Raw genomic sequence first — 17,176 nt, 5'->3', positions numbered from 1 at the left:
TTACTATCTCTCAGAATCTTTTAGTAGTTTGGATTCTGAGAGAGAGATAGATAGAAAGATAGATAGATCAGAGGATGAGGTCATCTTTTATTCTTAGCTAAACAGCCAGCCCAGTTCAACTTTAATTCCTTGACTGTATTAATAACACCAACAGTTTTTGTGATGTGTATATGCTGCCACATTATTTCTCTTCTGTACTATTTAATTCCCCAAATACTTCTTTCCATTGCTTATTGCATGTCATAATTTTTTTTTGCCAAGCATCAAGTTTTAGACACCTGTATGTCTTTGTGGACAGTATAATGAAATCCATTAGCTCCCATTTAATGGGGGAGGGGGGGGACAATTAATGTTAAAGAAGATAATCTCAAATTGTTATTTGAGATTTAACACCATTGGAGACTTCAGTAACCATAACCCAAACTGGCTCCCCTTTTCTAACATTGCAGATCAAGCTAAACTGCTTTATTAGTCATGATCTAATGACTGATTTCTGTCATTCATAGACCATGATGAAGCTGAACTATTTGCTATGAGTCACAATCTAATGCAAATTTTTCCCTTATCAGAATAATAGATTTTTTTTTGTATTCTGATGAATACCAAAAAAAAAAAAAATGATTTTCATATTTTCTGTTGTCTTTCTCTCCTCTCCAAGATAATTCTCATAATTCTCCCAACACTGAACTTTTCTTAACTAGTTATAGTTTCTTAACTATAACTAGTTTTTCTTCCAAATGGAAGAAAAACTAGTTAAGAAAAGAAAGCTAACACCAGTTAACAACAGCTGGTGTTAGCTTTCTTGTTAACAACTCTGCCCATAACCATTAAGATGACCCTCACGGATCTATATGCATCTCTTCCATGGTCTAATTACTATTTCCACTTTTTTGATCCAGATGTCTGCTTCAACCAAATTTGGTGATCTTTCAGTTATCCAACTTCCAAGTGGTTGGTCAATATTCATACACAGTTCAACTCCAAACTTATCAAGCCAACTTCTCACTTTTCAACCATCTACTTCTGTTTTTTTTTGGAATAGCCTTTCTTGTAACCCCAAGTTCTTAAACAAATGTTAACAGATTTCTGTCTCCTCACTGACCACTTTCCCCATACACATACAATTGTATTATGGGATCTACCACCTGTCTTATGTGGGATATATATTACAAGATAATTTTTTTAAAAAAATCAAGTTTGTATACATATGTACATAGACAAATCATTTCAAAATAAATAAATAAATAAAACTAGTAAACAGGAAAAGAATTGGGGCAGATCAGACAGATTTGAAATCAAGAAAACCCAGAATTTTGAAAGATCATAAAAATCGGGAAAGTAAAAAAATACAGATTTCTGACTACATGATTGAATTGACATTGGAGGTGAGGTTTAGCACATTTTGCCATCATTAGTATTAAAAGAAAGACAAAAAGAGATCAAGAAATAAGTTTTGAATGTGGCTCAGCATTTGCAAGTCCTATTTTTCACTGTCTGATTTTGTACTGGCTATATATTGAATATGTCTGGAATGTCTTCTTGCTAAGGAAGACATTCCAGACATATTTATTCTTAGATAAATGACATCACAGTTGTGATGTCATTTATCCAATTGTTTATTAATTTTTAAAATTAATTTTTTAAGCACAAAATTAAAGTTTGTGCTCTAGCCTTCTTGATTACTAATTTGTATATCCTTTTGATAACTGTGATATTTATTATTCACATTGAAAATTAGCACATTTTCATTATTACTATGAAGGGCAACAAATATTTACCACTGAAATATCCAATTGTTTGGCTTCAGTTCTTTCTATAAAGTCATGGAGAAATCCATGAATAGGGAATTTCTGTGCTATAGCATAGATGCACAGTTACTAAATCATCATCAGTATGGATACTCTAACGTGATCCACAGGACACGTTATTGCTTATGCTCTTAATATCTTAAATTTGACTGGGTTTGGCACAAAGCCTATTAAGTAAGCTTACAGCTTATGATCCCCCCCCCCCCCCTTTCTGACTTTTGCAATCAGGCCGCATCTTCTCTCCGGTTGCTTCTTACATATCTGATAATGGAAGAATTTTTATCCTTAAACACTAACTAGCTGCAGGACATCATTCTTTTGCATACTTCCTTCCTTCTATATACATCTCTCACAAAAGTCCACAGTTTTGCAATGCCATTACATTGCATTTGTCTTTTTCATTTGATAATTTTGCACTACACAAATAACCAAAACTTCTGGCACCATATCCACAACTACAAATCTGGAAACATCTCCAACCATAAATTCTGATCTCTAAACTATTCTTCAGTGGGGTTCTAATAATTATTAATTTCAGCACTAACAAAACTTGATCATTTTTTTTCTTGCACATATTTCTTCCTTTCTGGTCATGAGTCAGACAGCTAATCTCCATTCTTAACCTTTAATTTCACACATTTATGATTTTATAAAGAGGCATTGAATAATGTTTTCACATTTGGGGTGGTGCTAAGAGTTCTTTAGAAAATCCTTAATTCAGTACTGAAAAGAGCAAGTAGCTGATTAATGACCAGCTACATTTCACTATGCTCTTTCATATAGATTATAGATGTTCAGATGCATCATCTATAGATATTTCCATGATCACTATTCTTCAGAGTTGGCATCAGCAATTCTTCCACTCTCCTCTAATTCTGTTAATGTATAGTCATCAACTACCATGCCTCTTCACTAACTGCAAACTCTCAAAACATTTTCCCTCCTCTTTGCTCATTCTCTTTACTGCGGTACTCTGGAATAGCCTTCCTTCTTATATAATGTATTTCTCAAAGAATACAATTCACAAGTCTTCAAATCCAGTGTTGATAAGTTTCTTTTTTTTGCACAAAATTTATATATTGTGTATATATTGGATCCAGAGTTACAAAAGTGATACTGGAATGCCTACTGAAACATATACAAAAAAAAAAAAAGAGGGATAATGCATAAAACAGTGTCAATCATGTCTGTGATGGAATTGCAATAGAATATACTATAAAGGAGATAAAGGCTTCACAATTAGGCGGTCAGTTTTACTCCCTCTATCCAAAAAGAAACCATACTTTTTATAGAAAATAAAACACAGGCCAATTATAATTATTTAAATCATTTATTTCCATCAGTATACTCTCCTCAGCTTCAATATAGTGTTTGGCATCTTCAATTAATTGTTTGGCATGGTCAATTAATTCGTTAAATGAGTTTTTTTAATCAGTTTTTGGGATACTGTTGAGGGTCGTGGTTACTACCACTTGAACATTTCCAATGGTGTCATATTGCTTTCCTTTCATCGACAAATGAAGTCGGGGGGAAGAGAAAGAAGTCATAGAGTGCTAAATCAGGTGAATACGGCAAGTGATCCAACACACAAACTTGGTTTTTGCTCAAAAACTGTCTCACAATGTTAGAACGATGAGATGGTGCATTATCGTGAAAAAGTGACCAGCTGCCTGCATCACGATATTCATGCCGTACATGACAAATTCTCGCTATCAATCGCTTGAAATCTTCGAGATAAAACTCTGCATTCACCATTTGGCCAGGCAAAATGAATTCTTAGTATATAATGCCCTTGGAATCGTAGAAACAAATCAACATTGTCTTTACTTTTGACTTCTCCAAGCGACTTTTTTCAGATGCCTCTCTTCTGGTGGTCTCCACTCAGCATGCTAGCACTTTGTTTCGGGCTCATACTTAAAACACCGTTTCATCAACAGTAATAATCGTTTCAAGGAAGTTTGAGTCCTTACAAGCAGTTTTTAGAGATCCTTGCAGTGTTCAATTCGATACATTTTTTGGTCGTCAGTCAACTTGTAGGGAACAAATCGTGAATTCAATTTACAAAGGACCAACCTCTGTCAAAATGTTGTGCACAGTTGATTTTTGAATCCCCAAGCCATCTTCAATCAATCTCACGGGCGATTTTGGGTGTTTTCTTTGATGAAATCATGCACTTTTTAATATTAACTTCGCTCAGTCCAGTTTTTGGATGGCCTGGCTTTTTGTCATCCTCAAGCGTGTCACGACCACTTTGAAATCGCTTAAACCACTTGTAAACTTGAGTATGGGATAAGCATTCATCAGCGTATGCTTTTTTGTAGCATTTGATGCGTTTCAGTAAAAGCTTTACCCCATTTAACACAAAAGTCAATTGCAGCTCTCTGTTTGAAACTCATTTTCCGACTGTTCGTCAAAACACACTGTCATTCTTGGCTAACTCAGCTTCTAATGAAACAAATGTCATAAACAGTTGACAAAACACTAATGAAGGTTGTCGGTTTCTACAACAAAAAGATACAACAGGTAGCGCCACTAGTTTCTTCAATTTTTGAAAAGTTTGATTTCTTTTTGGGTTTATGTTTTTATTAAGGATATGTTCTTAATCCGTCTTATAAATACTTGTTAACATTCAGTATAAGGATGTTGGTCAGTATCCTGTTAACCACTTGCACACATGCATCTGATGTGATATGTTTTGTGACCTATTGTGCATGCGTGCGGGGATTAATTATTATCACTTTATTTGTATAAGTGATACAGAGTCAAAATAAGATATCATTTAAACAACAATTTGACTGGTGATACAGAGCAATTCAAATTCTACCCAAGAATAGTCTGTCAGGTAGCATCGTAAAATTATGACTGTTCCAAGTAATGCTGTTTTATGTAGATCATATTGGGTTACTTCGTTGATGTTTAATTGCTGTAAATAGCTGGATAGCTTCTTTGAAATTGCACCAAGTGCACTGATAACTATTGAGATGACTTGATGTGTTTAAGCCACAGCCAGCTAACTTTGATTGCCCAGATCTCAGTATTTAGTAAATTTTTCCAATTCTTTGTTGTTAATGTTGTTATCAGTAGTTGAAAGGGGACCAATCGTTCGATGCTGTTGGCACACTCTCCCTCGATGAGTCTTTGGACTCCCTGGAGGTGTCAAATAATAATAATAATAATAATAATAATCCAAACCTGTCAATGTTTGATAATTGTGATGTCAGTTCTGTTGTGTTCCAAATGCCGATCATTTTGTATTCTAAAGTCCCAGAGAAGTTTTGCTGTTTCGTTTTCCAATACTGTCTCTATTTTATGCTGCTACCAGTTATCAGAAATAGGAAAGCTGTATTTTTTGTGTACATGCCAATGAATTATTTTGGCCATTTGATCATGGCAGTATTTCTAATCAGTTTGAGTTATCTTGCTGCAGGCACTGATTAGATGCTCTACAGTCTCATCTTTCCTATTGCATAATCTGCATTTGCTGTTATTATTGATGTTGAAAATTTTTGATTTGATTGTATTGAGCTGCTAGAATAAATCCTACTGTTTCTTTTTTAATATATCCATATTGAAGCCATTGCCATGTCTTCATGTCAATTTTTTCCTCAGTATCTCGAAGAAATTGGCTATGCAAAGGTTTATTTTTTCAGCACACATATCAGTTATTTTGCTGTCCCTTTTTGTAATCGGATTTGTTTCCTGTTGCTTTTAGAATGATTATTATTATTTGATGTCTCCTCCTTATTCACAAATGTCCCACTCAAAGAATCCTTAGAGCTAATCCAATCTAAATTTCCTCCCAATATCACAGCCCTATTTCAGTTCACAATGAACTTAGGTTATTTTGTTTGGTAAGGAAAATTCTACAAACAAATAGAGAGGACAGCCATGGGTTCTCCACTCTCCCCACCCTTGGCCAACTTCTGTATGGAGACTTTTGAAGAGAAAGCCTTAAACTTTGCCCCACAAAAACCAACCATTTGGCTTCGCTATGTTGATGATGTGTTCGCTATTTGGCCACATGGCTCCGATACACTCCTCTCCTTCCTAACGCACTTAAACAACCAACACCCCAGAATTAAATTCACCTTGGAATTGGAAAAAAACAACTGCCTTCCTTTCTTAGACACACTAGTCACCCACCAGCCTGATGGAACCTTGGTTTTTTCAGTCTATAGAAAAGCCACCCATACTGGCAGATACATTCAACCAACAATCTCACCACCCCTCCTCTCAACAATATGGAATCATTAAGACACTATACAACAGGGCTAAACTTATCTGTTCAAATGACAATGCCCTAACGACAGAACTAAACCACATTCTCAACACTTTCTCAGCCAATGGCTTTCCCCTCCCCCAAAAAAAATCCAAAAAAATATTGAAACCAATAACCCCCTCTGCCCCTCACAACAAGGATTAGTCTAAATCCATCACCATACCCTATATCCGAGGCACCTCGAAAAAAATTACAAAAATCCTAAAAAAACATGACTTAACTTCTTGTTACAGACCATATAAAAAAATTGGCATCCCTTATCCGCTCTACTAAAGACCAACTTTCCCCCAGACCTACCTGGTGTATACCAGGTCCCTTGCAGCTGTAAGCTGTCCTACTTTGGCCAAACAGGCAGGACAGCTAATATCAGAATTTCAGAACACAAGGACTATATCCAGTTTCACCAATACAGCCACTCTGGTCTTGCAGACCATGCGCTGGATACCCGCCATAGAATACGGTGGAAGAAAGCCACGATAATACACCGTAGTAAATACAAATATGGAAGTCTTTTCATGGAATCAGCCTCAGCCCTATGAAACAATCTAAACCTCAACAAATTTGGCTGCATGAGACTGCCTCAAATTTGGAAAACCTATGTCAGAAGACCTTCAGCACAATCGCCCAAGAATACCAACATTGCCTGCTAGGAGGCACCATCAGGACTTTTGGAGAAAGAATAGCTTCCTGCTTCTTCCTCATTTACTGTTTGTTGTGCCTGCATGCACATGCCTTGTTCTTAAGTTCCTGTGAAAATGGCAATGTGACGTTGCCAAAATATTGGAAGTGTATTAAAATTTATTTTAATGTATATCCTAGTTTACATTGTAATTTCCTTAAACTATTTAGTAAAAATGCATAACCAACGTCTAAGCCTTTCCACGAGGATTATTATTATTATATATTATTATTATGTGGTGCCTCCAAGGAGTTCAAGCATCACAGGAGGGCACTTTTTTAATTAAAAAAAAATGTGGTATTTTTATAAAACAGTAATTTAATATTCAAACTTTGTTTACTTTATTGGTGCTGATGGTAATGGAGACATACTTCATCATATAAGGCTTCCAGCCTCCTGGAATCAAAATATACAATAAGCATGTTTGTTTAAACTCAATCTTTAAATTGAAAATTAAAATTAGCAAACATATGCAATTCACACTTTATCATAACAATGATATTCTGAGGAAGAATTTTGCAAGTTTTGCTGATGTTAGAAAATCAGCATAAGATTAGGATGATGGAAGATAATTAACAAACACTTTCTAGAGATGTTTTAATTATTTTCTTCAAGATGAAAAGCAGTTTACATCACTTGACTAATGTAAAAGGGACCATTTCTCTTTTAAAGATTGTGTAAACATGCTATTTAAATGTTTCATTTTATTGTGTGTTTCTCTTTTGGAGATTGTGAAAAATTTGTACACAAATCTGAAGTAAGCAAAATATTCTGCTGTGATTATACTCTCAGGACTTTCAGGTCATTTCTCTATTTCTCCATTCATCTAATAAATGAATGGAGAAATAATTTTTAATGACATGCATGTCATTAAAAATTTCTTAAATACTGTGTATGTAGTCTGTAATTTTCTTGTTACCAAAACAAAGAACTTTTAGAGCTTAAAAACTACTTTTACATAGTAGTTTTTAAAATCGTTTTATCTGTTATACAGATAGCTGCATGTCAAACCACTCCTTTTTTGCTCTTTAGAGCATTATTTCAAAGTTAATATATATATATATATATATATATTTTTTTTTTTTTCTCCCTGATCTGGAGAAGTCATGGAAATTTTCATTTCTATGTACTAATAGATTCAACACTATAATTTGCAAATTAAATTCAAAAATTGTACTATTCAAAATCTTCAACCAAATAATTTAATTTGCAAAATCTTAAAGGTATGCTACAGCTCTTCCTCAGATATAGTTCAAGTTTTGTGACATCCAACGTGCTTATGTAACATTTGATTCTCTTTTGTCAAAAGATTCCAGAGTTCATAAATTATCATTTATACTATTAATATTGCATATATTTATATCCTGGCAAATAAAGTGTGGATCTGATTACAACAGTGGGCTGAGTATCTCTACCCATAAATCTATTAATTTTAACCTGAAGTATACATACCTTATTTAATACAAGGGAACTGTTACCCAAATTTCACGTGAAGTTGAAGTGTGAATATATATTTGAACATACACACATAAATTAAAATCTTTTCAGTACAGTATTGAAATAATCATGATTCTTATTGCAGGAAAGAGATGCTTGGATTACTGATATTGAACAACAGATCTTAAACAGTCTTCAAGGAAATGAAAGCAGTAAATCTAAGGTTAGTTATTTTATTTCACCATAAAGATATTATCATAATAGTTTGATAGGTATACTTTGCAAAGAACCGTTATCAACTCTATCCAATATCTTACATTGCTTAGTTTGCAGTATTTTTTTTATCTGCATTAATATATTTTTATTATTATTATTATTATTATTCGTGACACCTCCAAGGAGTCCAAAGACTCATCGCAGGAGGACACCCACCGTACAACTCTTCATCTCCACTACTACACAGAACCTCCACTACCAAACACCATCTACTGCCCATAACCACCACCACACCCCAGCTAGTATTTTTTTGTCTGTAAATTGCATTGTGTTCTGAAGGGCCGATTTGTCTGTATGCGGGATGAAAAACCCGAGTTTCTGGTAGAAAAAAACCCTGCTACCTCCGTATGAGATCGGCTAACTCACCTTCAATTGAAAAAGTCCATATAAAGATTCCTTCCGTCATGACGAGAATCCAACAGGCCTTTTTCTAATCGAAGGATGCAACGTACCATTGTTCTTCCAATTGCGCTACGGAGGCACTTGAAGCATATTGCTTGTAGCATTCTTTTTATTTAACATCTACTATCGTGATCAGTTTCATTCTCTGATATTCATCAGTCATACCATTATAGCATCTCAACAAGCAAAACTGAAAAACCATAAAAAGAGTTACACCAGTAAAGAAACTTGAACATAAATTTTATGATCACCAGAATTTCAGTGATTAGTATATGAGATGCAAGGTTAAGAGGTGAGCAGAATAGCAGTTAAAAAAAAAAAAAAATGCACAATACAAATATAGATTTTCAATGTGTGTTTATGTGTATTTTTTCCCCTCTTCAGATGACTCCCATACATAAAAGGTGTTATAAACCTATGGTACATTAGTACTGTACATAGATCAAGGTTTTTAATTAATTAATTTATTTTTTGATGTTTTTTAAAATGTTAATTTTATTTTATCTAAACTGGAAACTCCCCTACAGACTAAATATGAAACCTTTTCGATTCATTTCAGATAATAAGCATGGTGAGCAGGAGGTATATGAGAAATAGAATAAACTTGATGTTAATAAGGTAGTAGGACTTGATATGTCACCACATTTTTTGAGGGAATGTTCCAAGGAGTTAACAACAGTTTTGACATGAGCCTTAGATTCAACCAAGTTTCAAAGGAGTGGAAAGAAGGTAAAATCACCACTTCACAAGGGAGATTATCACAGGCCAATCTCTTTGTTTCGAGTTTTGGGGTTAAAGTGTTAAAGAGGTTCTTCTAGTCAAAGATTCAGAATTGGGTTGACAATGGCAGAATTCTCTTTGATAGACAGGATGGATTTGCCCAAGGAAGATCACGTTTTAGCAATCTGTTTACTTAAGTGACAAATGCACTGAACAAAAGGGATGCATACACAATGGTAAACTTAGATTTTGCAAACGATTTTGATAGACTGCCACATAACAAGCTGATACTTAAAGTGGAACAGTGAGGTTATATAGTAGATTAGTGTGTTGGATTAGAGATTGGTTCTCTTATGGATACCAGGAAGTTTTGTGGGGGGGGGGGGTGAGATATCCCACATGGGGATGGTCACTAGTAGTTTGTCAGAAGTCTGTTTTGGGCCATTGCTGTTTAATTTGTATGTTAATGACACTTGAAAAGGTTTGACTGGTAATATGCAGCTTTGCAGATGATGCTAAGTTAGGGGAAAAAACTATGAGATGTAGAACAAATGTAACTTTGCAAGAGGACTTGAATTGATTGGGTGAATGGACAAAGCAAATGAGTGGGGGTTGTCAGTTCATTCTTGCAAAGTGTAAAATTTTAAAATCTGGGAAGTAGAAATGATATAAGAGGCTATCATTTCTAAAATGAGGTTGAAGAGCTCTTGCATAACCTGGATAAGAATTTGTCAATAGGGACAGATGGAATATCTGCCCATTTGTTAAAGGAATGTTCAGCTGAATTGGCTAGGCCTTTCACACATTTGTATAACTTGAGTCTCAGCTCAGGAATGGAAGGAATGTATGATAGTTCCATTGCACAAGGGTGGTGCAAAAAGTGATGTCTAACTACCGACCTATTAGTATCTCTGGCGTGGTAGTGAAGATTTTAGAGAAGTTGATAAGAACTCGCATACAGAAATGGGTAGATAAGAAGCATTCTATACTCTGCAGGGAACAGCATGGGTTTTCTAAAGGAAGGTCATGTTTTAGCAATTTGCTCATATTTTATAACAGTGTTACGGCCGAGTTCAATAAAGGGAATGGATACACTATGATAATGTTGGATTTTTCTAAGGCATTTGATAGGATACCACACGATAGGCTGTTGTGTAAACTGGAGAATATGGGATAGGAACATAATCTATTGACTTGGATCAGGGGATGGTTGACAGACAGATATCAAAAAGTGGTATACAGTGGGTGTGAATCTGCCAGATTTAAGGTAACCAGTGGTGTACCTCAGGGTTTAGTCCTTGGGCCATTATTGTTCAATCTATACATTAATGACATTAAGCAGGATCTATCATCAGATTTGCAATTGTTTGCTGATGATGCGAAGATAGGTAGAGCAATCAGGGATGCTACTGATATTCAGTAATTACAAAATCATTTGAATAGGCTGGAAATCTGGGCAAATGAAAATGGTTGTCAGTTTAATGTTAGTAAGTGTAAAGTTATGCACTTTGGCTTGATTAGAGTTCCAGCGGCATATTATATTAGCAGAGTTATTCTACAAGAAACTGAAGAGGCAAGGAATCGTAGTGTATTGGTGGATAAAAATTTCAAAATGGTGGATAAAAAGTTCAAAGGTCACATAGCAAAAGTTGCAAATACAACTCAGAGGATAATTGCGATGTTTTAGCAAACCTTGACATGTAAGGATAAGGAAGTGATTTTGCCTCTTTGTCAGGACCACACCTGGATTATTGTGCTCAGATTTGGTCTCCTAGTTCCAAGGGGATAAAGAAGCTGTGGAAAGGGTGCAAAGAAGAATTACAAAGATCATATCTGTATTATGGGATTTAGATTATGAGGACAGATTGCAAGTATGTGGATTACAGACTGATAAACAGGAGAAAGAGGGGTGATATGATAGAGGTCTATAAACTTTTGAATGGTTTTTATAGCATTTCAACTGATGAAATTTTTTGTTATATGGAGGGTGAGGAGAGAACACGGGGGCATCCATGGAAGTTAAATTTATTTGAAGTCAAGAAAGGGGTAAGAGCTAGGTTTTTCTTTCAGAGAGCAGCGAGTGAGTGGAATAATTTGCCCTTATGGGTAGTGAGTGCATCTAGTGTAAATAAATTTAAAGGAAGGTATGATAGCTGGGTTGGGTAATTTACGGACTCCCTCGATGAGTTCTTGACTCCCAGGAGGTCTCAGATAATAATAATAATATTCTTGTATATCATTATACGAGGATATATAAGTGGATATATGAGGGTGGTCTGAAAAATTCTCGCCTAACAATGAAAAAACTGCAATCACCTCTTGATTCAAAGAAAAGCACTGACCAGCAAGGAAGAGTTTTAGTTTAGGGAAGAGATAGAAATCAGAGGGAGCCAAATCTGGGGAATAGGGTAGATGTTCCAACAATTCATAGTGCAGATCCCTTAAGTTTCCCATTGCCAAAACACTTTTGTGGGCAGGTGCATTGTCCTGATGAAAGATGATTTTCTTTTCTTCTGCAAACCGGGTCTTTTCTCATGAATTTTTTCGTCTAGTCTGGTTAAAAGATTGGAATAATATTTCCCAGTTATTGTGTTACCATTTTCAAGATAATTAATAAACAAAATTTCTTTAGCATCTCAAAACATCGATGCCATGACCTTTCCTGCTGATGGAACTGACTTTGTCTTCTTTGGAGCTGAACAACTGGCTTCTGTCCACTGTTTTGACTGCTATTTAGATTCTGGCATGCAATGGTGAATCCAAGTCTCATTCATAGTAATTAATCTATGCATAAAATCAGTTTTATTCTTGTTAAAATGCTTCAAGCACTGTTCAGAGATTTTCATGCAAGTGTGTTTTTCACCCATCTTGCGCAAAGCTTTTTCATATGCAATTCTTCATGCAAAACATATCCTACACGTTCTTCTGAAATGTCCATAGTCTCAGTAATTTCACGCACTGTGACTCACCAGTCATCCAGTACCATATTGTGCACTTGATTAATGATTTCTGGCATTGTTACACATTGAACGTCCTTCGCGTAGATCATCTTCAAGGCTAGTATGGCCGCCCATACCAGCCTTGAAGCTCAGCAGCCCATTTATTAATTGTCGAAAACGAAGAAGAAGAGTGCCCATAAACTTTTATGAACTACAAATGAATTATTTTTGGCGTTAAATCTTCTTTTACAAAGAATTTTATAACCGCACGATACTCAATTTTTATCCATTTCAAGGGATACAGGCACTTTTGCTTCAAACAGCTGTATAAAATAAACTACTCGATAGAATGACTTGCAATTTCACATGGATGCTTATGACAGATGTACCAACCTAGGGAAAAAAATCTTGCTGATAGGTGTCGCCATCTATGGTTGAGGTTGAGAACTTTTCAGACCACCTTCGTAAAGTTTAATATTGTTGAGGATATCTTAAAGAAGGTGGAGGAGATGAGGGATTGGAGGGGACTGAATGATGCTGGATAAGGACCTAAAATTTCAGGAACATTTCACTAAAATTGTGAGGGAAGCCCAGCAGATTATGGCAATGATGCAGATGACACCAACATGTAGGAGTATGTTCCATTCTTATAAGGCTTTGGTCAAATTACTTACACAGATTTGACCTACTGGTTTTCAAAAGGATGAAGAGTTTATTATTATATGGGTATCTCTATATAATCAAAAGACTCATCACAGGAGATTCACGCTAACCATTATTCACATAATACTTATCATACCTTTCCTTAAACTTATTCACTGTTGGGCACTCACAACTACCCCTGACAATCTATTCCACTCATTCACCACTTTCCAAACAATAGTTGTCAGGATTCACATGCATTGTGACCTCCTAGATCAAGGCTGCATGATCACTCTCAGCAGTTGGAGGCATAATAGTCAACTCATTCATAGACAGATTTTAAGATGCTGTACTAGATCCAGCGTTGTTGTATTGCAGGTCCCTTCCATCACATACTGCTCAAAGGTAATTCTTTAAGTAATTCTATAAATTCTTTCTCCATTGATTCGACTATTTCCCATAGTTGAAATCTGCCACAACGATAGTTCTCTTTATTTATCAGCATCGTCAATTTCCTGATATGTACCCTCAAGGGGTATCATGCTACTATGATAGCACAACATAATTATATTTGCATTATTATTAATCTACTATCAATAATTTCCCTCCAAATTAGTCTTGCTTGTCAACACTTCAATGTTGTTGTATCTAGCATATCATTCTTTTTAAGGCACTTCTCACTGAATAAATCTCCTAGTTCTTGGTCATCACATGGGTCTTTTTCCTGCCATCCTCATCTTCAAGGCTGGTATGGCCACCCGTACCAGCTTTGAAGCTCAGCAGCCCATTTCTTAATTGTCGAAAACAAAGGAGAAGAGTGCCCATCAAACTCCTGTTTTGCTAACCCTTTGTTTGGCAAATGGGGAAATCACAGCAGGAAAAAAAATTATTTTTTTTTTTAATAATTAGATACAACATGAACTAGTAGGTAAGAAAAGTGACTTAAAAATGTATTTATTATATTTTTAGTAATCATACAATGAAGCAACATTGTCCAGATTTGACATGACAGTTGCTGAATGTGTCTGACAGTATAATTTCATTTCTTTGTATTAAAAGCAACAAAACAATTTCTGTTAGACGAAACTAAATTACATTTTGTGCATCTTAAAGTTGAAAATCCATTTTTGCAATGTCAGAATTGACCTTTTGCACTATGAATTGGCCAGTGATTCATACAATACCATACATCTTGTATGGATACTGGCAGTGCTGCCTTCTTCTTTGGTGCTAGTTGATCTACTGATGGTCTTCCTGGCTTTCTTTTATTTGTATACATCGGTGCATCTGCAGTGTGTAGCCTGAATTGCTTTAGTAGGGGTCTGTTGGTGTCCTGTTTCTCTTCGATAAAGTAGTCAAGAGTCCACTATGCAGGGGCCAAAGAAATATCCAAAAACCCTTAGATACCAGCATTTCGATTTCAATGGTGCCCTATAGAGTTCAATTAGCATTCCAGCTAAATCAACTCCACCATCATCATCATAAAAATTCTGCCATATACCTTCAAGGAGTGTACAGGAAATGATAGTACTACATGAAAAAAATTACATCATTACTAGCTTCCTATCTACAATTTTCCTCCAAATCAGTCTGTTACTTCTCAAGACCCCAACATTATCAGATCTTATATTTCTATCGTCTAAGGCACTTTGTACCGTATCAATCCAACTATATCTTGGTCTTCCTCTGGGTTGTTTTGCTGCCAACCTGGCAGAGAACACTTGTTTTGCTAATCTTTCCTCTCCCATTCTATTTAAGTGACCATACCATCTGAGATTAGCTCTGCTAACGCATTCCTGGATGCTGACAATGTCAAGTTCTTTCCTAATATCCTCATTTTTAATATGATATTGCCATTGATGCCATCTGTTCACGCCTCTAATCTTTCTCAGGACTCTCATATCTGCGGTCTCTAGTCTTTGGTCAAGTGTTTTACTTCTGACCCAGCTCTCAGATCCATAAGTTAAAATTGGTTTGAACACAGTCTTGTATACAGCTAATTTAGTGTTCCGACTAATTTCTTTCTTATTCCATATGAATTTATTCAACTGACTTCCCACGATACCAGCTTTGCTGATTCTGTTGTCTATTTCTATATTTAGTTTACCATCTTCAGTAAAAATTGTGCCTAAGTAGCTGAAATGTTTTACTTGTTCCACAGGTTCTCCATTCACAACACAGTTGACATTTTCAATGATTCTGCCTATTTTCATTGTCTTTGTCTTTTTATTGCTGACCTTCATACCATATCTATTACAACAGCTATTCAATTTAGTCAGAGAATCTTGCAGACGTGTAGCGGATTTATTTAGAAGTATAACATCATCTGCATAAAGCAAAGAGCTGACATTAACATCTCCAATTTTGATATCATGTTTAATACCACTTTCCTTCATAATGTGATCCATACAGATAATGAATAACAGAGGGGATAATGTACATCCTTGTCTCACACCAGATTTAACATTAAACCATCTTCCTGTACTTCCTTCAATTCTAACTGCTGACTTACAACTCAAATAAAGACTAAGTATTGCTTGATATAATGCCCCATTGACACCATATAACTGCAGCGTATTGAATAGCTTCTCTCTTGGCACCTTGTCATATGTCTTTTCCAAATCTACAAAACTTAAATACCGATCTTTGTTATATTCCCATGCTTTCTCGACTATTTGTCGTAAAGTAAAGATCTGATCCTGACAGCCTCTGTTTGGCTGGAATCCATCTTGTTCTTCACCCAACTTTTCTTCCACAATTCTTCTCAACCGTTTCTGAAGTATACTTGCATAGATCCTGCCAGGAACACTCAGTAGGGAAATACCTGTGTAATTCTCAGATTCAGTTTTATTTCCCTTTTTATATATGGGTACTATGAGAGCGCTATTCCAATCATTGGGAATTCGTCCCTCTGTCCAGGCTTTCTGAACTATGCAGTGCAGCCACTGTAAGACTCTTATACCACCATACTTCAGCATTTCTGGTCGAATATCATCTACTCCTGTTGCCTTTCCACATTTCAAGCCTCTGTGCTGTCATCACTGCTTGTTTCATTTAGCAGTTTTTCAAAGTAATTACTGCATACTTCAAGGATATCTTTTTCTCACGTTTTCATGTCACCTTTATCATCTCTAACTCCTTTTACAGCACTCTTTCCTCCATTCCTAAGCTTCTTCAACAACCTCCAGAATATTTTGCCACCTTCTTGATATTTATTTTCTATATTCTTGCCAAAGTCCTCCCATGACTTGTGTTTAGCTAGTTTTACAGAGTGTTTAACATTCTTGCATTTGTCTCTGTATTCTCTAAGAGCACAAGCTGACTTATTAGCCAGGAACTTTTGATAGACTTTCTTCTTTTCCTTCACTGCCTCTTTAACTTCCTGTGTCCACCATGGAGTTCTAATTTTTCTATCCTTGCAGACAACTTCACCACATGCCTCTCTAGCTGAATCAATCAGGGTTTTCTTCAGGGCTTGCCACTGAATCTCCAAGGTTTGGTTCCTGTTCTCAAACTTCATTTTTTCTTCAATAAGCTTTGTGTATTTTAGTCTACAGTTCACATCTGAGAGCTGGTCAACTTTTATTCGCTTTAAAACTTTCTTACATGTTATTCTTTTCAATATGAAATTCAATTTTATCCTGCTCACGAATAGTGATCACTTCCAATTTCAAATCCTCTGTACACTCTGGTGTCCTGCACCAGGAAGAAAACATCACTATCAACAATAACATAGTCAATGAGACTTTTCTTATTCCTTGCCTCTTCTCTCCATCTGAATATGTGCACATTTTTATGTTGGAACATGGTGTTAGTAATAACCAGTCCCTGTCCTGAGCAGAAATCCAACAAATATTTGCCATTATTATTAGCTTTGCTCTTTTCTCCAAATTTTCCCAAAATATTTTTGTTTGTCTCACAATCATTTCCTACTCTGCTATTTAGATCCTCAACAAGGACCAACTTTTCCTTTTTCATTGTGTTGGTTGGTTGC

At 35.6% G+C, this 17,176-nt stretch overlaps 1 protein-coding gene across 1 annotated transcript in view; it reads left to right on the top strand.

The window, feature by feature from the left end:
• Positions 1-17,176, top strand: part of LOC150100317 (centaurin-gamma-1A-like) — a 418,649-nt gene that overhangs the window by 367,154 nt on the left and 34,319 nt on the right. The window contains exon 15 of the mRNA XM_090402635.1: positions 8,349-8,426. Coding sequence (XP_090258761.1) covers positions 8,349-8,426 — 78 coding nt within the window. The remainder of the gene's footprint in view (positions 1-8,348; positions 8,427-17,176) is intronic.

Source organism: Typopeltis vanoorti, chromosome 13 (genome assembly GCF_054136105.1).
Source record: "Typopeltis vanoorti isolate ZY-2024b chromosome 13, IOZ_Tvanoo_1.0, whole genome shotgun sequence".
Taxonomy (NCBI): domain Eukaryota; kingdom Metazoa; phylum Arthropoda; class Arachnida; order Uropygi; family Thelyphonidae; genus Typopeltis; species Typopeltis vanoorti.
The sequence above is the reverse complement of the archived record's forward strand: the minus strand, read 5'-3'. Positions and strand labels throughout refer to the sequence as shown.